The sequence below is a fragment of the Glycine max genome, chromosome 18, assembly GCF_000004515.6.
Source record: "Glycine max cultivar Williams 82 chromosome 18, Glycine_max_v4.0, whole genome shotgun sequence".
Classification (NCBI taxonomy): domain Eukaryota; kingdom Viridiplantae; phylum Streptophyta; class Magnoliopsida; order Fabales; family Fabaceae; genus Glycine; species Glycine max.
The window spans coordinates 39040255-39063034 of record NC_038254.2 but is presented as its reverse complement, the minus strand read 5'-3'; the positions used below and the strand labels follow the sequence as shown (position 1 = coordinate 39063034).

The 22780-nt window shown below is 34.8% G+C and overlaps 3 protein-coding genes across 5 annotated transcripts; 2 read left to right on the top strand and 1 right to left on the bottom strand.

The window, feature by feature from the left end:
• Positions 1-64: 64 nt before the first annotated feature.
• LOC112997676 (chromatin modification-related protein EAF1 B) lies at positions 65-8800 on the top strand. 2 transcript variants are annotated; one of them, XM_026126763.2, is made up of 4 exons: positions 67-391; positions 492-688; positions 789-842; positions 952-2395. In XM_026126763.2, exons 2-4 carry the CDS (start codon positions 605-607, stop codon positions 1060-1062), a joined length of 249 nt encoding a protein of 82 aa, XP_025982548.1. In that variant the 5' UTR covers positions 67-391; positions 492-604; the 3' UTR covers positions 1063-2395. The 2 variants fall into 2 exon arrangements, 1 of the variants encoding a protein (XP_025982548.1); XR_005889657.1 differs by adding an exon at positions 8709-8800 and having other exon boundaries at positions 65-688; positions 789-2532.
• Positions 8801-9001: 201 nt separating this feature from the next.
• On the top strand, positions 9002-16030 carry LOC102664182 (chromatin modification-related protein EAF1 B-like). 2 transcript variants are annotated; one of them, XM_026126761.2, is made up of 4 exons: positions 9002-9214; positions 9307-9679; positions 12808-12811; positions 15425-16030. In XM_026126761.2, exons 2-4 carry the CDS (start codon positions 9480-9482, stop codon positions 16028-16030), a joined length of 810 nt encoding a protein of 269 aa, XP_025982546.1. In that variant the 5' UTR covers positions 9002-9214; positions 9307-9479. The 2 variants fall into 2 exon arrangements, with proteins under 2 accessions (XP_025982546.1, XP_025982545.1); XM_026126760.2 differs by having other exon boundaries at positions 15368-16030.
• Positions 16031-19488: 3458 nt separating this feature from the next.
• LOC102664047 (F-box/kelch-repeat protein At3g23880) lies at positions 19489-20312 on the bottom strand. The gene is made up of 2 exons (XM_006603398.1): positions 20065-20312; positions 19489-19948 (listed from the first exon to the last, which is right to left on the bottom strand). Exons 1-2 carry the CDS (start codon positions 20310-20312, stop codon positions 19489-19491), a joined length of 708 nt encoding a protein of 235 aa, XP_006603461.1.
• Between the last annotated feature and the right edge of the window lie 2468 nt (positions 20313-22780).

Below are 22780 nucleotides of genomic sequence, written 5' to 3'. Positions count from 1 at the left end.
CTCTTTCTACTGTAAAAACTAGTTGAATGTTGCTTAGTTGTGGGATAAAGTGTGTTTGGTTTGTAGATGGCACAACTTTCAAGACACCTCAATGGAAAAGCTTGTGTGTTGTTGCTTTGGGTCAAACCTCAGTTTGAGCATTTGAAACATGAAAACAAACACACCTATAGAAGTCAATAATGTTTAGATGGGATATGGAGTTTTGAACTTATAATGTTTTATGTTGTTTTGAAGTAGACATTGGAGAACTTTACTTTTATGCTTTTCCTTTTCTTAGTTGTTCACAATATTTTCTTCAGCGCTTATCCTATGGTGTTTTTATGTATTTAACAGAGGGATCATGCCAAAAAGAGATTGGATAGTCATCACTTTGAACCTAATGGAAGTAGCGGTAAACTGCCCTGTTATCTGATAATATATTTAGAAAACTTTTCTGTAGTCAGTATTATATTTTTTTCATGCTTGATGTTTTTAACTGTCGTGTTTTGAAGGTTTGTATGGCCAGCATAGTGTGAAGAAGCTGAAGCCAACAAAACAATCCCTTGATAATTTTGACAATGTTGCTCCAATAGCTAATTCTATTCCCTCCCCTGCTGCTTCGCAAATGAGTAACATGTCCAGTCCAAGTAAATTTATTAGAATCATTAGTGGTGGACGAGATAGGGGGAGGAAAGCCAAAGCACTTAAGGTAATTTTGCTGGGAACTTAGATGGTTGTGTGGTAGCAAAGTGTCTGTTGTCACCGTACTGATCTTTTTATTTGCATTTTTGGTTTAATAATTCTTGTAGGTTTCTGTGGGACAGCCTGGTTCTGGAAGTCCTTGGTCACTATTTGAAGAGCAGGTTGTTTGTTGTTCGATAGTTATCTCAACTTAACTCTTGTCATGTTTTGGAGTAAATATTTGAACTTAGTGACTTGCATAAAGTTGTTATCTATTATCCAATGTTGCAGGCTCTTGTTGTCCTGGTGCATGATATGGGTCCAAACTGGGAGCTTGTTAGTGATGCTATCAACAGTACTAGAGAAGGGTTTAGGTCGTATGACTTGACCCGTATGACATGACCCATAGGCCCACAACGTTTAAAAACCCTTGGAAAAAAGAAAGGTTGAGTTTGGACCATGATCTGACCAGACCCAAAGCCCAAAATGTTTGAAAAACCCTTATAAAAGTATTGTATTCTCGAGATATAAAATTGTGACCAATTACTAAACTAAACACTGCACCCCAACAATACTGAGGTACTCTTCCAGTGACCCTGCAACAACCATCACTGGCAGCTGTGATCATCTCTGGTGGCGATGACCGTCTCCAACAAACTTGTCTCCTTTATTTCACTCTTTTTAGTTTTTGTCTATATTTTTTTTTTTTGTCCACCATTGCTTCTGCCATAGGTCCACCATATGTATATGGCAGATTTTTGGCTTACAGCCATAAGCTGTCATCCACTATTGATAACCTTGGTGTTTTTAAGAATTATGTTAATGACTTTATGTGATGAGATTTTGAGACTTTGATAATTGTTATGACATTGTTTTTTTTTTAGATTTATGATATTTACTTGAATTTTAGTTTATTATTATACTTTTTTTTTTAGATTTGTGATTTGGAAAATTGGCCTTCCGATTCTTGATTTGTATCCCGATTCAATTACCATGCTTCTGCCATAGGCCATCATGCCATCTGCCGTATGTGTATTGCGGATTTGTGGATTTTTAGCTCACCGCCATAGGCTGTTATTTGCTATTGATAAATCTTGATTGGGAAACTCAGCAGTTGTAGAAGGGGAAATCCTTGGAAGGAGTATTCTCCCTTTTCTGTTTTCCACTCAGTCAATCATGACAGAACTGTTCTTTCTTTTCTCCTTTATTTCTCAGCTATCTTTCTCATGGATCTGTAATTGAAGGAATACAATTTTGCAATATTTCCAGTGTATCTTTCGGAAACCAAAAGAGTGCAAGGAGCGTCACAAAATTTTAATGGATAGAACTTCTGGGGATGGTGCAGATAGCGCGAAAGACCCAGGGTCTTCTCAATCTTATCTGTCTACACTACCTGGAATTCCAAAGGCATGAATACTTTTATTATTTGGTTTAATTACTCATTTGGTCCCTATAGTTTCAAAAACTTTCCCTTTTTGTCCCTACACACATTTTTTAATCTTTTTTATTTCCTACACATATCCTTTTGATCCCTTTAAGTCCTGTTTGGACTAACAGAGATTAAAAATGGTATGTGTAGGGACTAAAAGGGGATGCTTTGAAGCATTGGGACTAAAAGGGAAAGTTTTTGTAACTATAGAGAGACCAAATGATTAATTAAACCTTATTATTTCTTAATTTTTATTATGCGTTCACACATACATATTAGTAGATCCTCATTGTTTGATTGGTTTTACATTTTTGTATCTTTAGCAGGGTAGTGCCCGACAGTTGTTTCAACGTTTGCAAGGACCAATGGAGGAGGATACTCTGAAGTCTCATTTTGATAAAATTATCAAGATTGGGTAGAAGCAACGTTACCACAGGAATCAGGTTTTAATCAAAATCTTATATTAGGTGGATTCTAATATACAATTGCAGTGACATTTAAAAATGGTATTTATTATATGTCAATCACTTTTATGACGAGTTAAATATGATGATGAGTTAATTCAAATATCCGACAAACTTAATTTATATACAGTTGAAACTTGAATTTAGTGATGCTTGTAGTTGTATGAATGCCATTTTAAGATTAGATCTGCTTGTATTACAATGGCCTGATTGTATTACATTGTGCGTGAAAGAGTGTATTGGTAAAAACCCAAGTCCCACATCGGCTAGAGATAAGACCAAGATAAAATATATAAGTGGGGGGCAACCCTCAGTCAATGACTTTTAGTTAGGCCCATAACCCACATTCTAAGACTAAAGAACAGAACAAAGAAGAGAGAACTCTCCTCCAAGGGTTTTCCCTTCACACGATTTCTCTTTTCACCAAAAACTAGTTGTCAACTTACAAATGTTGACAGACCTGAATGAATTCCCTCTCATTCAGTCGTATTTATTTGTCACTTACTCTAACTAGTATTCTTAACTTTTGGAATTTTGGCTTAAGACCTAACTCAACTCCCACAAAATCAGCTTGTAAGGTGAGGATTGTCCAAGGTTTATGAGCTCTATTTAAGCCATATCTCTAGTTGATGCGGGACTGAAGCACCACCCTTAGGGCTACAGTTAAGGCAACCCCCAAAGAAGCTGCAACTAAGGCAGGTTGGGGATAACTGTAATTAAGGTGGCTTTCCAACCAGTGTTTTCAAATAGAGCGCATCATGATGCTATAAAGCTATCACGCTGCGGTTTTCAGGGAAAACACAATTGCGATGGTGTCGTGTTGCATAAGCCGCAAAAAAAGGCAATCGTGGCTGCTTTGCTCCTCTCGGCTGTCATGCGTGTTGCGGATCTTGCGAAGGGGAGAAGTTTCTCCGTCCACAATCGTGGAGGCAGTTTCAAATTAGGGTTATGAAGGAGATGTTTGGTTTGGGCTTGCGGGTCAAATGGAAATTGGGCTCACTGCTTTGTTAAACTGAGTAGGTTGGGCTCACGTGCCTTTTTAAAACATAATATAAGGATTCAGATTTGCTTTTGTTTTATTCATACTACTACTAAAACTCAAGTGCCTTAACTTGGGCTCAAGTTCCTTTTGAGTTTTTATTTCTATTGCATTAAATCCTTCCTTCCTCCCAAAACTTCTCTACGTTAACCCTTCCTCCCAAAACTAAGAATCGCCAAGCCTTCATCTCAAATCCAGTCTCCAGTCTTCCCAGAACATTTCTTCACTCCTCAATAGCTTGTGCAGCCTGTGTTTCAACTCTGAAACCTTGCAAGAATATAAAAGATTGTATTTTGTTGGTTTTGAGGAGGAAATTATAAAAAACAAAGGAGAGAAGAGAGACAATACGTATGCAGAGGAAATAGAATTATTCTATTCTAATTCAAATTGTTCTCAGCAGCGATACAATAAATAGTAAAAGATAAACTAATTAGATAACAAGATATTAGCAAAACAGAATATTAAAACTAACTTGCTCCTTAAAGATAAGAGGAACCACTTATTAACTAGGCTAATCCATTAAAACTGACTTATTCCTAAAATATAGGAAATCAACTTATTTACTAAATCCTATTTTAAAAACTGAAAAATAAAATATTATGCAGTTACAAAAGTATATCTCCAACACTCCTCCTTGCTTTTGGAACTGCAAACTCCAATTCTTTGAGTTCAAGTTTGTTGATAGGTAGTGACTTTGTAAACATGTCAGCCAGTTGATCTTTAGACTTACAATAAATTAAGTTCACTTCACCACTTTGTTGCATCTTTATCAAATAATAGAACTTGTTGTTGAAATGTTTAGTCTTCCCATGACACACGAGATTGTTTGCAATAGCAATGACTACTTGATTGTCAATAAAAATTCCAGTTTTGTTCTTTTGAGCAAATAGAATGTTTGGCCTTGTTGTATTTTTAATTCAAATATTAATTAAAAGTATTTTTAAAAAAAATTTAAATACAAGCTTTTCAAATGGGTAAAAGGCTCACATTCACTTTCTTCTACATCATATTCAAACTTGTCCAAATAAATAATAAAGTCATCTCGACTCAAAGTAGGTCATCTAAGTTTCATACAATTAATATAGAACCTATATCCTAATGTCACATCCTATCAGAGCGTGGTGTTCCTGTGTCCTCTAGCATGAGGTTCTTCATAGTCATCCACATATTCATCTGCTCCCCCGAACACAAAGTTCAATATCATCACAGGATCCAAACACAAATAGCAAACCGGGAGTGAGTTATCACATTTCTAACTACTAAAGAGAAACAACACAACATATAGTAGCCAAATACAATTTACTTAGCATATCTCACATTATTTCATCACTTTGCCATTCATCAATCACACTTTTCATCCATCAATCACACCTTTCAATCATCAATCACAATACACAGGAATCACACACTCCGATCAAGACATAATAACACATCAATTTCATAATAAACAATTAGCAAGTGTATGCAACAGTTATGCTAAGACTCAAGCTTATATGCAATGTGGTACCATGTCAGTGAAAAACCTCGTCGGGCGCCTAGGAGTACTTGACAAGACAAATCACACAATAGTAAGTCAAGTCACTCTTACTAGGTAATATCATAGGGAGACTAGTCAGGGTCATAGTGTTTTGCGAGAATGCTCCAACCATATGGGATCAACATAGGCTTAAAGGAGCACTCAAACCGTGTGACCCCCAAGGCCTACACTCCGAAGAGTCCGTCAGAGCCTCTCCCTCCTGATTCAGGTCCAACCCAGAAAATATTTTAGCACACAGACTCTATCTATGAACTGTACAAAACACATGACTCCTCAATTGTTCTCAAAATAATTTTAACTCGTCGCCCTTTAAGGGTCTTATCATTAACTCGTCGCCCTTAAAGGGACTTAACATTAACTCGTCGCCCTAAAAGGGACTTAACATCAACTCGTCGCCCTAAAAGGGACTTAACATCAACTCGTCGCCCTAAAAGGGACTTAGCATTAATTCGTCGCCCTTGAAGGGACTTATGATCGTGTGATTGTACAATTCATAGTTCACAACTCAATGCACATATATATATCTCAATCATATACATACTCAATTTATCACATACACTTAATCTCAATCACAATGGTATAATCTCAATTTAACATGTTATCACACCTCATGAATCATATACACTTTACCTATGAACTATGCAATACACACATCTACTCAATTGTTTTCAAAATCATTTTAACTCGTCGGGTTCCCAGAGTGGATCCCATCACAATACTCGTCGCCCTTAAAGGGTCTCATAATTGTGTGATTGCACAGTTCATAATTCACAACTCAATACACACATCTCATCTCAATACACATGTATTTCATTATCCGTCACATGTTCAATTTTTCACATACTCACAGTTTGAATCATCATTTCATAACCTCAACGTAACAATTTATACAAAAGATTTTATCACAACATGGAATGTAAAACCTCAAAAATTGTTCCTCACAATTGTATCAAAATCAATTAATCAAAATCATGGGTTAACACAAAGACATCAAGATCACTCAAGTTTATCAATCAATTCTCATCAGGACATCAACTGGTACATAGAACACAATAATATTGTATTCATAATCATAAAGAAAAATTATAATTCAATAAACATCCCAAAATAAACCCAAATTTAGTTCTCTAAAGATCCCTACACATGTTCATTCTAACCCCCAATTGCGATAAACTCATCCCTTACCTCTGAGCGGACTCATGTGTCTTCAGCTAGCGATAGTAACATTTCTAGCGGTTCCTTGAGATTCCTTCACTAATTCCTCTGACTGCTCCGATAGAATTCCCAAACGTCAGAGAGACGGAGAAGAGATTGAAACCTCCACTTGTACTGTCTTCATGCGATTCCTTTTTCTCCCTCCACGAATATTAACTCGAAAGTCCCAACGGTGGAAGTGTGCGCAATTGACTTTCGAACAACATATCCAAATTTCATGTAAATCCAACGGTTAACGAATTCGGGATCATAGTTTTACCGAGACATTTTTGGGTTTCTGTAGGAAAATAAAAGGCTACAATGCGAAGGGTTTTCCTCTCAGCTCAGACATAATATCGAAATTCCCAACGGTGAGAATGCTCATAATTGGGTTGCGAACGTGGTGTTCAAATTTCACAATGATCCAACGGTGAATGAGCCCGAGATCGTTGTTTTTCTAAGACAGGTTTGGTGGGCTACAGGAAAAAGAAAGGGTTTTGAGAGGAGAATAGGAAAAACGAAAATGAGGCCAAAAAGAGGCATCTGACTTAACATAACTATTTATACCTATATATTTATTTATTTATTTATTTTATAAAAACAAACTCTATTTTATTTTCTATCAAACAAATAAATGAAATACCCTTTTTATTTTCTCTCAAATCATTATTTTAATTAATAATTATATCTTCTTATTTATTTATTTATAAAATCTCATCATTTTTCCAAAACTTTATTTATTTATAAATAACAATCCATTTTTAATCTAGATTACAAAAATTGAGATGTTACAAAGCACATTCGACAACACAATCTTGCCTCATCAACCTTCGCTGCTCTTGAGCTTGTAGGGCATGTAGCACTTCTGTCAATGTGATTTTTGACAGATCCTTTGTGTTCTCCAATGAAGCTATATATGCTTCATACCTCTCCGGCACCGTTACCAAAATTTTCTCTACAATTCTCGAATCAGCAAAATCACTTCCCAACAACTTTATCTTGTTAGCAATACCCAATAATTTGTTTGAGTATTCTTTGATTGTCTCTGACTCTTGCATCCTTTGAAGCTCAAATTCCCTCCTTAAATTCAGCACTTGCATGCTTCGTATTCTATCATCTCCAGCGTATTCCTCTTTCAGATAATCCCAAATTGCTTTGGGTGATTTAAGAGTCATGATTCTGATGAATATCATTTGTGAAACACCAGTGAACAAACATGACCTCGCCTTTGCCTTCTTCATCTTTCTTTCCTTGTGATTTTTAATTTGGGTCATGGTGGGATTTTCAGGCAGCGGATATATTTCATAATCCTCTTCCACAACATCCCACAAATCCAAAGACTCCATGTAGGATTGCATTTTCACTTCCCAAAGATCATAATTCTCTCCATCAAAGATTGGAAGAGTTATGTGGGTAAAACTTGCTTCACCTTCCATGATACAGGATCCCGTAAGAATAAGGCTCTCGATACCAATTGTTGGTTTTGAGGAGGAAAGTATAAAAAACAGAGGAGAGAAGAGAGACAATACGTATGCAAAGGAAATAGAATTATTCTATTCTAATTCAAATTGTTCTCAGCAGCGATACAATAAATAGTAAAAGATAAACTAATTAGATAACAAGATATTAGCAAAACAGAATATTAAAACTAACTTGCTCCTTAAAGATAAGGGGAACCACTTATTGACTAGACTAATCCATTAAAACTGACTTATTCCTAAAATATAGGAAATCAACTTATATACTAAATCGTATTTTAAAAATTGAAAAATAAAATATTATGCAGTTAAAAAAGTATATCTCCAACATATTTCTTGATTGATGGGAAAAGAACAGAACAAAGTCCTCCAAAGGTTTCTCCCTCACGAAGGATTTTTCCTTCACAGCAAACAAATGTTCAATTTACGAATGGTAACTGGCAGATCTGAATGAATTTCCTTACCTTAAGTCTTCCTATTTTTTTGTCACTAACTAACTCTAAAACTAATATTCTAATTATCCTTAATTAACTCCCCCTTCCTGCGGTCCTAATGGTAACCTTTTTAGAATTGGACTTTTCTGTATCTATTGGTTTATTTCCTGGTTGATTTCTAGAGTGCAGTTACCTCTGGAGAAGTCGGACATTTAATCATAATTTTTGTCATTTTTTTAATTCTGATTTTAATGTGATTATGCAGCAAACAGCATAACTTTTTTATATCCTGTTGGCACTTTTCCTGCTGATTTTGTATGGTAATATCTTACCGATATGGGACATACACTGCTGGTTGGTTTAATTATTTTTGAAGAATATTATTGATGTGTATCTATGAGCAGGGTGGTAGCTGTAAGAATTTTAAAACCTTTTAATAACAGCTGATTTGAAATTCTTTTGTTTAAATGCAGAATGATAACCAACCATTAGTACCTGTCCATAATTCACACGGGATTGCTCTTTCCCAAATCTGCCCGAACAACTTGAATGGAAATGTTTTGACATAAGTTCTATTTGATTTGATTTGATTTTTTTGTTGGGTGGTGGTGGTGGTTAGCATTGAAGTTTTAAAGTTATGAATACTATTGTATTATTGTCTATGCCACAACTAGGGTTACCTTGAATTTTTCACATTCTGGTTGTACATTATTGTTTTGTTTGGCACAATCACAAGTATCTTAACCATTTTTGAGTTCTGGTGAAGGCCACTTGATCTTTGTGATACAAATCAAACAAGCCCAGATGTCCTGTCTCTTGGGTATCAAGGCTCTCTTGCTGGTGGTTTACCAATGTCAAATCATAGTTCTGTTTCATCTGTGCATCCTTCAGCTGGGCTAAATTCATCACTTCCATCATCTTCTGGTATTGGTCTTAGCAATAACTTAACATCATCTGGTCCATTGGCAGCCCCTGCCAGGTTAGCACATTTTATAACTGGAGATTCTTGCCATGCAATTATTAAATACACATAATTAGTTATTCAATGCTAGGGACTGCATGTGTTTTCAGGGATAGTAGATATGGAGTTTCACGAACTCCACCTTTATCAGTTGACGAACAGAAGAGAATACAACAATATAATCAGATGATATCTAGCAGAAACATGCCGCAATCTACCATGTCTGTTCCTGGATCTCTTTCAGGAAGTGATCTTGGTGGTGTGCGAATGTTGCCTGGTGGAAATGGTATGGGCATGTTGGGGTGGGATTAACAGAAGCATTAGACCAGGGTTTCAGAGAGTGCCATCATCATCTATGCTTAGTTCTGGAGGCATGCCTTCTTCTAGTATGGTGGGGATTCCAAGCCCTGTAAATATGCATGCTGGAGTTGGTGCTGGACAAGGAAACTCAATGCTGAGACCTCGGGAGACTGTACATATGATGTTGGACATTTTAGTGTAATTGATCTCTTTATTGTGTTAAAATAAGAGTGCACGCTTGTTTTAATGTAATAACGAGATGTTCGGTTTAGGCAAAGGTTGGAAGTTACATGGAAGTTATTAAAACTTCCATCAACGGTTGGAAGTTACATGGAAGTTACTAAAACTTCCATCAACGGCAATTTTTAAAAATAAATAACTTCCATCAACCGCCAATAACCACCTGTTCTTTGATTATAAATAATCATCCTGGTTCAGAAAGCATAACATGTGAAAAACTCACAAGACCAAAACAAAACTCTTGAATTATAATCTTCTGATTTTATCCGATTGAACAATTTTGGTTGAACCCCGAAATTTGATTCAATCTGAAAGTGTTTATACACGACTTCAGATTTATCCAAGTATTATCTCGATTTTCAAATTAACCAACAAAAGATTGAATCAAATCTTTCGAGATGACGAACGATAGTTCGAAGATGACAAGCAAGTTTGCGAAGTTGGACAAGTTTGAAGGGCAGGATTTCAGAAGATGGCAGAAGAAGATGCACTTTCTCTTGACAACATTGAATGTGGTGTATGTGCTGAGTACACCGATGCCGGTGTATATGGAAGGCGAAACTCTGGATCAAACAAGGAAGCGTTCGAAATGGGAGAACGACGATTACATTTGTCGTGGACACATTCTGAACGGTATGTCTGACTCTCTCTTTGATATTTATCAAAATGTTGAGTCTGCTAAGGAATTATGGGACTCTCTTGAATCCAAGTATATGGCAGAAGATGCCTCAAGTAACAAATTCTTAGTTAGTAATTTCTTTAATTACAAAATGATTGATTCGAGGCCTGTTATGGAGCAATATAATGAACTGCTGCGGATTTTGGGTCAGTTTACTCAACATGATTTGAAAATGGATGAATCCATTGCAGTTTCATCTATAATTGATAAACTGCCTTCTTCTTGGAAAGACTTCAAGCATACCTTGAAACATATGAAGGAAGAGTTGACTCTGGTTCAACTCGGCAGTCATTTCATGATTGAGGAGTCGCTGAGGGCTCAGGAAATTGACAAAGTCAATGATAAAACCGTAGCAGGTTCCTTTTCCGTTAATATGGTAGAGGAAAGTGGAACAGTTAAGCAAAATTACAATGCTAAAGGTAACAAACGAAAATTTCAAGGAAATAAGAACAAAGGTCCAAACAAACAGACAAAATTATCATGTTGGAAGTGTGGGAAACCTGGTCATTTAAAGATGGATTGCCGGGTGTTCAAAGGAAAGAACAAGGCTGGTCCAAGTGGGTCTAATGATCCTGAAAAGCAACAAGGTCAGATTGTAGTGAATAATTTTAATTCGAATACGAATTCGAATTATGTATCACTAATATCTGATGCATTCTATGTGCAGGATGATGACGTTGCTTGGTGGTTTGATTCGGGAGCAACAAGCCATGTGTGCAAAGATCGTCGTTGGTTCAAGGAATTTAGACCAATCGATGATGGCTCTATTGTGAAGATGGGCAATGTTGCAACTGAACCAATCCTAGGATTAGGTTGTGTTAATTTAGTTTTTACTTCCGGAAAAAGTTTGTATTTGGATAATGTCTTATTTGTACCTGGTATTCGTAAGAACTTATTGTCTGGTATGGTTTTAAATAATTGTGGTTTCAAGCAAGTACTTGAAAGTGACAAGTACATCTTGTCAAGACATGGTTCGTTTGTTGGATTTGGTTATCGTTGTAATGGAATGTTTAAATTAAACATTGATGTTCCTTTTGTTCATGAATCTGTTTGTATGGCCTCGTGTAGTTCTATAACTAATATGACAAAATCAGAAATTTGGCATCCTAGATTAGGACATGTTCATTACAAAAGATTAAAAGATATGTCAAAAACAAGTATGATTCCTCCTTTTGATATGAACATTGAAAAATGCAAAACTTGCATGTTGACCAAGATCACTAGGAAACCTTTTAAGGATGTTAAAAGTGAGACTAAAGTCTTAGACCTTATTCATAGTGATTTGTGTGATTTGCATGCTACTCCATCATTAGGTCATAAAAAATATCTTGTTACTTTTATTGATGATGCATCAAGGTATTGTTATGTATATTTATTAAATACAAAAGATGAAGCTCTTGATAAATTTAAAATTTATAAGAAAGAGGTAGAACTTCATCAAAATGGGCTAATCAAAACTCTTCGTACGGATAGGGGAGGTGAGTATTATGATCCGGTTTATTTTCAATCTACTGGAATAATACATCAAACTACAGCTCCCTATACACCACAACAAAATGGTGTAGCCGAAAGGAAGAATAGAACCTTGAAAGAAATGGTGAATTCCATGTTATCCTATTCGGGTTTAAGTGAAGGATTTTGGGGTGAGGCTATGTTGACAGCCTGTTACTTGTTGAACCGAATTCCTAACAAAAGGAATAAGGTTACCCCATATGAACTTTGGCACAAAAAGACACCAAATTTGAGTTATCTCAAAATTTGGGGATGTAGGGCTGTAGTCAGGCTTACAGAACCTAAAAGGAAAACCATAGGTGAAAGAGGTATAGATTGCATATTTATTGGATATGCTGAACATTCTAAAGCATATAGATTCTATGTGCTAGAATCTAATGATTATGTTGCTGTGAACTCGGTTATAGAGTCACGAGATGCTATCTTTGATGAACAAAGGTTTACATCTATACCTAGGCCAAAGGACATGAATTCCATGTCGAAAGTCTCAGTTAATATTGAGGATATACCTTCAACTAGTACTGAAACTAGAAAGAGTACGAGAGTAAGAAAGGCTAAGTCATTTGGTGATGACTTTCAACTCTATTTGGTTGAAGGGTCAAGGAATGATATTGAATTTCAATATCAATATTGCCTTAATGTTGAGGAAGACCCAAAGACTTTTAGTGAAGCAATGGCTTCAAGGGATGCTGTATTCTGGAAAGAAGCAATCCAAAGTGAGATGGATTCCATCATGCAAAATAATACCTGGAAATTGGTTGACTTACCTCCTGGATGTAAGCCATTAGGATGTAAGATGATCTTTAGGAGAAAGATGAAAGTGGATGGTACTGTTGACAAGTACAAAGCCAGATTGGTTATCCAAGGCTTTAGGCAAAAGGAGGGTATTGATTTTTTCGATACATATGCTCCTGTTGCTAGGATATCCACTATTAGACTGTTGTTAGCACTTGCTGCTATCCACAATCTGATGATTCACCAAATGGATGTGAAAACTGCATTCTTAAATGGTGAATTGGATGAAGAGATATACATGAAACAACCTGAAGGGTTTGTTATGCCAGGAAATGAAAATAAGGTGTGTAAACTGATGAAATCTCTTTATGGCTTGAAACAAGCGCCTAAGCAATGGCATCAAAAATTTGATGAGGTTGTGTTGTCTAGTGGTTTTGTTATAAACCAAGCAGATAAATGTCTATACAGCAAGTTTGATACTCATGGCAAAGGAGTTATCATTTGTCTGTATGTAGACGACATGTTGATCTTTGGTACCGACCAAGATCAAGTTGATGAAACTAAGGCATTTTTGTCTTCTAAGTTTGATATGAAAGATATGGGGGAGGCGGATGTGATCTTAGGAATAAAGATCAAACGTGGAAATAATGGTATTTCCATCTCTCAATCACATTATATTGAGAAGATATTGGAGAAATTTAATTTTAAAGATTGTTCTCCGGTAAGTACTCCCATTGATCCTAACCTGAAGCTATTACCTAATAAAGGTGTAGCAGTGTCTCAACTTGAATACTCAAGGGCGATAGGATCACTCATGTATGCAATGATTAGTACTAGGCCTGATATAGCTTATGCTGTTGCTAAACTCAGTAGGTTTACAAGTAATCCTAGTTCTCATCATTGGCAAGCTATGAATAGAGTATTCAAATACTTAAAGGGAACCATTGATTATGGTTTGACATATACTGGATTTCCTTCGGTTATTGAAGGTTACTCTGATGCAAGTTGGATAACCAATATGGAGGATTATTCATCCACAAGTGGTTGGGTATTCCTCCTTGGAGGAGGTGCTATCTCTTGGGCATCCAAGAAACAGACCTGCATTACAAATTCAACAATGGAATCTGAATTTGTAGCTTTAGCAGCAGCTGGTAAAGAAGCTGAGTGGCTAAGAAATCTAATCTATGAGATTCCATTGTGGCCCAAACCTATACCTCCCATGTCTATCAGGTGTGATAGTCAGGCAACTTTGGCTAAGGCATATAGTCAAGTGTATAATGGGAAGTCTAGACACTTGGGTGTTAGACACAACATGGTTCGGGAGTTAATCATGCATGGTGTGATATCAGTGGAGTTTGTGAGAACTCAACATAATTTGGCCGATCATTTAACCAAAGGGTTAAGTAGAGATCTCGTAAAAAGGTCGGCTGTGGGATTAGGATTAAAGTCCATCTGAAATCTCTTATGTTAAGATACCCAATTCCCATCTAATATGACATTAGGTGCTGAATTCAATGTGGAAAGCTTAACATGTAGAGATTGGAACACATCATCGAAAGTATCCCAAAAGGTATGTGTTCGGTTCTGCAAGTTAAGGAGGTTGAAGTATAACTTCTTAATGGTTCTTTTGAAAAATTGCATTTGCAGGTGCAAGAAAGAAAAGGACTACCTATATAAGCATGAAGTTTAGCCGCTTCAAGAAGCTGGGACTTGGCTTTGATATGCTTATGAAGGATAGGGACACAGGCTAGTAAAACTAGTGTCGAGCAAGAGTAATGTTATAAACTATTGTGCAGATTATCTTCATGTATTCATTATGAATAGAAAGGGTTCAATCCTTAGTGACACCCTGATATTCAAATATTTGAAACGTATAATTTGCTAAGATGAAATTCAATCGTCACGATATTTCATCTATGCAGTAGTTTGTGGTATGTTATGACTTTGGTGATTTGATCGGTAATTACACTAAAATGGGGGAGGTTTGTTGGACATTTTAGTGTAATTGATCTCTTTATTGTGTTAAAATAAGAGTGCACGCTTGTTTTAATGTAATAACGAGATGTTCGGTTTAGGCAAAGGTTGGAAGTTACATGGAAGTTATTAAAACTTCCATCAACGGTTGGAAGTTACATGGAAGTTACTAAAACTTCCATCAACGGCAATTTTTAAAAATAAATAACTTCCATCAACCGCCAATAACCACCTGTTCTTTGATTATAAATAATCATCCTGGTTCAGAAAGCATAACATGTGAAAAACTCACAAGACCAAAACAAAACTCTTGAATTATAATCTTCTGATTTTATCCGATTGAACAATTTTGGTTGAACCCCAAAATTTGATTCAATCTGAAAGTGTTTATACACGACTTCAGATTTATCCAAGTATTATCTCGATTTTCAAATTAACCAACATATGATGAGGGTGAGAAGTGCTCTGGTTCTCTCTTCGAATTTAATTGGTTCTATTGGTGATAATTAACATTTTGGGGTTGGAATTTCTGCTTTTGGCTATGAAACTTAATATCCATCCAATTTAGCATCCCAGTTATTACAATGTTTCCAATAGTTTCTCAACTTGGTTGGGCAATAAGTTCATAGCAAGTCAGTTCTATTTTGATTGATCTTGCCTTTGTGCATCAATTAACATTTATGGTGATCCTGTTTATTTTAACCAATGATTTTTCTTCTCATTTTCTTTAGCCTGGCCATAACCAAGAACACCAAAGACAAATGATGGTTCCCGAACTTCCGATGCAGGTCACACAAGGGAACAGCCAAGGCATTCCTGCTTTTAGTGGGATGAGTTCTTCCTTTAATAATCAGACAACACCACCTGTTCAGTCAAACCCAGGACATGCCCAGCAGCCACATCAACTATCTCAACAACAGTCCCATCTCAGCAATCCCCATTCTCTTCAAGGTCCAAATCATGCTACTAATTCACAACAGGCCTATGCAATTCGATTGGCAAAGGAACGGCACCTGCAGCACCAACAGCAGCGATATCTGCAGCACCAACAACAGCAACAGCTTGCTGCATCGAGTTCTTTGAGTCCACATGCTCAGCCACAGTCCCAGCTTCCTGTATCATCACCTCTGCAAAATAGTTCACAAGCACAACCTCAAAATTCATCGCAGCAAGTATCTCTTTCCCCTGTAACACCAACATCCCCATTGACTCCCATGTCTTCTCAGCACCAACAGCAAAAACATCACCTACTACATGGTTTCAGCAGGAATCCTGGTGCTAGTGTGTTGCCTAATCAGACAGCAAAACAACGGCAGCGACAGTATCCACAGCCTGGTAGCAGCATCCTAATCAGCCACAGCATGCACGGTCTCAACAGCAGGCAAAACTTCTGAAAGGACTAGGACGAGGAAACATGTTGATCCATCAGAACAACTCTGTGGATCCATCTCATCTAAATGGATTATCTGTATCTCCAGGAAGCCAAACTGTTGAGAAAGTGGACCAAATCATGCCCGTGATGCAAGGTCAAAATTTATATCCTGGATCTGGTAATCGAAATCAACCATCCAAGCCATTGGTTCCTGCCCATTCTTCAAATCATTCCCAGTTGCAGCAAAAGCTACATTCTGGACCAGCAAACACTACATTGAAACAACCTCAGCCAGTGGTATCTCCTTCTGATAATAGCATTGAAGGACATGTTTTGTCTGTTACTGCAGGCCATATGGCATCACCTCCACAGCCAGCTGTTGCTTCTAATCATCATCAACTGCCGCTACAATCTCAGCCACCATATAAGCAAAGTAATCAGACTCAATCAAATGTTCAGAGAATGCTGCAACAAAACTGTCAGGTGCAGTCTGAGTCGTCAAGCATGTCTCAATCTGATTCACCTAAAGTTGATCAACATCCTGCAAACCGTGCTTCACAAGTCAGTACAAACACTGCAATGTCTCCTGTTTGTATGGATGCAGCTAGTGTAACTGTTGTTCCTCCCAGTGGAAAACGTCAGAATCACCATTTGATTCCAATGTGCCCAATCCAGTTACTCAAGCGAGCTCTCTGGGGAGCACACCTGTTGGAAATTCTGCTGGAAATGAGCTACCAACTATTACTCAAGAGCTGGGCCCACAACAGTTATCAACTAGCTTACCTTCTCATGCACATAATTCTGGGGGGCAGTGGCAGCAGCAGCAGTCACCGACTCTTCAAAAACAAACTTCATCTCAACCCATCCAATCTCAACAATCATGTCAGCCTTCAGAACATCAGCAGCAGCAACAGGAGCAGGAGCAACATTCTCCCACAGATTTAGCTGTGCAACATCAATCACAGCAACAAGTGCAACATATGCAACCAGGGCAGAGCAGTTTGCTTATCCATCCACCCAATTCTAAAGTGGAATGATGACTTGTAATGGATGAAGCAGCTGAGTGTGCTTGGTTCTGTCAGGGTTGGAATCTGTATGCCCTGTTGTCACCATTGTACAGGTATTTTTATGTTCTATGGCCTTGTTTCAAAAGTTTAGTCATTATTGAAGTACATATTTTATTAAATCTTTTTCATTGAGGGGTGGGGTCAAATTGTGAGCTTTTCACTAGTGGTATATGAAACATTTTGTACTTTGAAATTTCTTGATCGGTGTTGATTTTTGTGAAAAGCTTTTTCCTCAATGGTAATCTCAGTAGTATATATTAACTTGGTATTGCGATAGAAACCTGGTATTTTATTAAAACAAATAGGGAAAATTTCCTGTGAATACCTGTTAAATAAATAGGGGATGGCTTCAGATTCGGGTATTTAGTCCCCTGTCCCCCGCCCGCATATGCCGTGTTATACATATACATATATTTATGATCATTAGTTTAATTGTTTAGTTAAAATTTGTATATAATATTATTATTATATATATTATATATAAATATTAAAATTTGATTATGTAATTATGTTCATACTTTATTTTTATAATTATTCAAAATATAAATGGATTATTTTTAATAGTTAAATAAATAATTTTTAATAATAATAAAAAATTTAAAATTATACATTTAACTTAAATTATAATTCAATTCTTAAATATTTTTTAAGTTCTTTATTTTTTATTAAATTATATATACTTAATTTATATATAAAATTTTAAATGACAATTAAGGAAAAATTATAAACTATATTCATTTTGGCACTTTAAATTCAAATGTTAGAGAAATAGTATTTGTTACTAATAATTTTCTTATATTTTCAGTACGGAGTTTTCTTATATTTTTAACGTAAACAAAATATTATAATTGTATCATATTTTAAAAGATGCCATGGTACATATTGTAAACAGATAGCATAAGTGATTAAAAATTTAAAGAACTAGCGACATAAATACTACAGTATATTAGCCATAGTGCTAATAATTGTCACAGTTACAACAACGCATCAGTATCTGTTTCTCAATGATGATATTCCAATTTAAAGAACTAGCGACATAAATACTACAGTATAATGTACCATTCTTTCTGTCTCCGTACCTGCAAAAAAAAAACTTTGTTAGTTGAAAGTCTTAGAAAGTTGGTTAAGCAAAGTTTAACAGATGTAGCATGCCGATGCAAGAAATATATATCAGAAAGTATAAAACCTGTGACCAATGATCTGTAGAATGAAATTGTAGAAGTAAGAATCAATGAAATATGAAATGACCAAGGATCTGTAGAATGATCTAACTTCTATTTCACTAAAATCCTGTAATTACGATTCAAAACTTACAAAGCAATGAAAGAGGTGAATGACCGAGAATAAATCACAAAAAAGATTGCTTTGATCGAATGCCTATGCAAAATGGAAACCGACATATATATCAAAAAGTATAAAACCTGTGATTATAGGTTGAAATCGTTCAAAGCTAAAGTCATACAGTAAAAATAGCACAAATATTCAGATCTAGTGTCGCAGAGATTGATGAAGCTCGCATTTGGAGAAAGAGAGGGAGCGAAAACATGTCAAAGAAAGACAGAGAGAGAGAGCATAGGTCGGAGAGATCAGACAAAGAAAGCACAAATTAAGATTGAGATGCTGATGAATGAATCCTTGAATTCACAAGCAGTGGTTTCATTACTTCTTTTCTTAAATTTTCTTATAAATGAAATTAATATCTAATTTTATCTAAGAATGTAATATGATGCCCAACACAGCTGTATCAGCTTACTAATTTGATAATGGTAGTGATAACAAAAGAGAAGCAGGCAACAGTAACAATTTATAGTATAAATGTTAACAAATGACATTTTATTAGAATCCACAATATTTCTTTACATGCTAATAAATTGGTTACCAGATGCTACATTTCTAGTAGTAATTCACAACCCAAGAGAAGAATATATGTTAATACATGATATAGATTAGATCTCACATAATTAAGTGAAAGAATTAAACATCTGACAAAGCGTTCGAGATTATCATTATATAATTGAAAAGACAAAAATTAGATGATGCCAATTAAATAGGGTAATCAAGAACTTACATCTGTAGAATTTCAATAAGGTATGACCAAACTTTTGGTAAAAATCTTGAGGTTGCACCACAACAACGTTCTGAAACTATCTGAGGAAATGACAGAAACTTGAGACTTACCATCCCCCTGGTTATACAGAATTGTTTGGTATTCATCATTAGCATTTCTAGTGAATTTCTGCATGAAGAAGTCTCCGTTGTTAGACATGCACAATGGTAAAATCATGGATTTTTCTTCATAAGGACGAATATTAAGATGTAAATAACTAAAATTTATTAATTGAATCCAAGACTTGTCATCTCCAAACTTCCTCATCTGCCACAAGCCAAGATGGGTGTTGCTATCTTGCCAAACTCACAGCGAGTCTCTAAAAACTCCAATATTTGTATCAACAAAGCAAAAATCGTCGGGAAGAAACAGTGATCTGCAAGTCTCCTTCTCCAGGTCAACAGAAATAATTACGATTTCCGAATGAATGGTTTCTTTTCCCTTAATAACAACGCAATTAAGGGTTCCACTCAGATACACTCCACCAACTTTAGGTAAAGTCCAAAGAACAGGAAAACCTTTAAGGTTTCTCCAACTACTGTCACCCGCACTATAAACTTTCATCTCGGTCTTTTGAGATACGTCAAGTGAAAGCATAGTCAATGCAATTGCTACAACCTTGTATTTGTCACTTGACGGATCATAGCCAAACCCAAGCATTGTTCTACGACCAATGCCCGGGGAAAAAGACAGCGTTGGCAATTGTCTGGATATCACCCTTGTCTCCTTGTTCCAGAAACAAACACGGTATCCTTCTGGTATTTCGCTAACCCCACAGTGCAACCCATTACATGAACCGACCAGATGGTAACTTGGTATATTTGCGAAATTGAACAAGGACGTTTTAATTGTAGGGAATGGAATAATGAACTTACATCACACGATTCCATGTGGATTTCAGGGATGGATCCGAGGCAGACATTTTTCATCAGTTGAAGGTGTTCCAAATCGTCCTTCGTAGCAGATTTGTTAAGGTGCAATTTGATGAAATAGGGATCTGACATCAGGGAGTTCCATCCCTTGTACACACACTTGAATTGGATCAAAGTTTTCACGGGAAGACGAGACAAGATTTCCTTGATGAGTTCGTCATAGAGGAGTGGCGAACATGATTTCTTCTCTGATCGCATGTTTCTGTGGTTTTCAGTGAACAGTCCACATATATATGTCCCAATGTTGCTAGGGTTTAACATTTTTTTGTCCATTAGGATTAATAAAAATAAGAAAAATTAGATATGTTTCTTACAATTTTTGTCATCAGACTCTTCAACAAATTTTAAAATTTTACAAGATATATTTAAGAAAAAGAAAAAAGAAAAGTTAGATATGTTTCTCAATATTTATGTGCCTGTGCTCTGCACAGTATTTAGTTTGGGAAAATAATTATATTTATTTTATATCATATCCATTTTAATAACTAAAGAATAATGTTTTTTTATAATTACTGAAAACTATTATTTGAGTATATAATAATTTAAGAATATAATATATTTTATAATTACTACGTAAAAATGGTTTTGTAAATTGAATTAATAGAGTAGATGGAAAAAATTGTGTAACTCTGAGGAAATTTTGCAATTTTTTTACTAAATTACATAAAAGTTTTACAATAAGAAATTTTTCAGTAAAAAAAAATTATGAAGTTTTTAAACTATTATGCCAATGAAGTAAAAAAACTATAAACAAATAATAAATAAAATGCTCTCCAAATTTAATTGGAATGAAAAAAATAGAAACAAGAATTTAAATTTGCTGATAAAAAAATCTTCAATAAATCTTTGGTTAGGCGAGAAGAGACAGAGTTAGGGAAAAATTTTCATATTAAAATTATTATGATAATAAACTAGAGAAAGGTTCGACAATTAAAATGAAATATATATATATATATATATATATATATATATATATATATATATATATATATATATATATATATCTTAGCAATTCAAATATCAATATACTTTAACGCAAAAAGTTCATACATGTGTACATGTTTAACAATTCAGATGTTAATATGTTTTCTCATAACAATACTGCTATATGGTATGAAATTCTAAAGTACGAAAAACAAGAAAGATGATGCGTAATTATTTTATATAAATTAAATTATTTATAGAAAAATAAATAAAACTTCAATAGATAAATCTTTTGTAATAAAATCCTGCTTATCCTTGTAGCTATCTATATTACCCAAATCAAATAAACAAAAGCTAATAACAATTACTGCTGGTAAATGCTAAATTTTTCTTGTTTTGGTAGTGCCGCATATTGCCTCTTCAAAACTTTCAATTCTTTCGAATCTTTCTTTTGCAAATTTGAGGTCTGAGTCTAACTTTAATTTGCTTCTTAGTTGTTTAACATTTTGACAACATTTCACAAATGAAAGTTAGAACAATAATGATTTGATTCATTTTAGAATTTAAAGCTTTCTCTAGTTTATTATCATAAGACCCCACAAGAAAGCTTCCATGGTGATCCCTACAAATTTCTCTAAACCCTGCCTAAGATGGTTTTTCCAAAAGTCGACTTAGAATCTATAGAATTTAAGATAATTTTTCTAATTACAATCTTAGAATTTAAAAAAAATTAAAAAAACCTACAGTACTATTTTTAAAAACTCACCATAATTGACTATAGAATTTACAAATCATATTTGATAAAAATTGTCTCTCTTCCCAACATGATGATATTTTGTTACTCAATAAAATTAATTTTAAATTCATGATTGATTTGGTGAAAAAAATCTTAAAACTTAAAAGAAAGTCACATTTTTTCCCTAATTATACCATGCAATAATATTAAAAAATTCAAATGAAATTTTAAATTAAATTATATATGAAGATTATTTTAATTTCTGATGATACGCTAATCTTAATTATTTTACTTTACCAGAACTTCTTAATATCAAATATAGATAATATTTCTATAAAAAAAAATTAACATCGAATAAATATATATACATATAAGCTTAATTTATCAACTTACGTTGCATGTAAATATAAAAACAATTATCAAAATTTAAATATTACTTTAACTATATGCACAAAAAATTGGTGAACAAAAATCATTCAAAATTATTATATATGTACTTGTCATAATTGAGAAAGAATTGTAATAAATGCATAGAAAGAAAAAAGAGCTTTTAATTTCATTTAGACATAGTTTGCAAGAAGGCGGAAAATAAATGATGCAAACTTAAGGATATTCATCATTTAGTTACTGGCTTTTCTTGTATAAAATCCAACCTTGGAAAAGAATACCATACATTACACGCATAGGAATTTAATTAATACAGTACAAAATGAACATAACAACATAATAAATTGACATGCTAACAAGAAAACTATGAAAATATTGGTGGCAACAGTATATAAGTATGACATACTACATATAAGACCTTCTATTTTATAGTTAAGCCTTATCCCTAAACATAGATACTAACCATTTATTTAAGTTTTAAAAATTGCAAGTATTCACTATTAATTTTTTGAAAATCAACACAAACATTCCACCAATCACCAAATATAAAATACAGCACGTACAGTTACCTTCTAAATGAGCACCAAGACCCTCCAAAACAGTAAGATTAGCCCTTCAA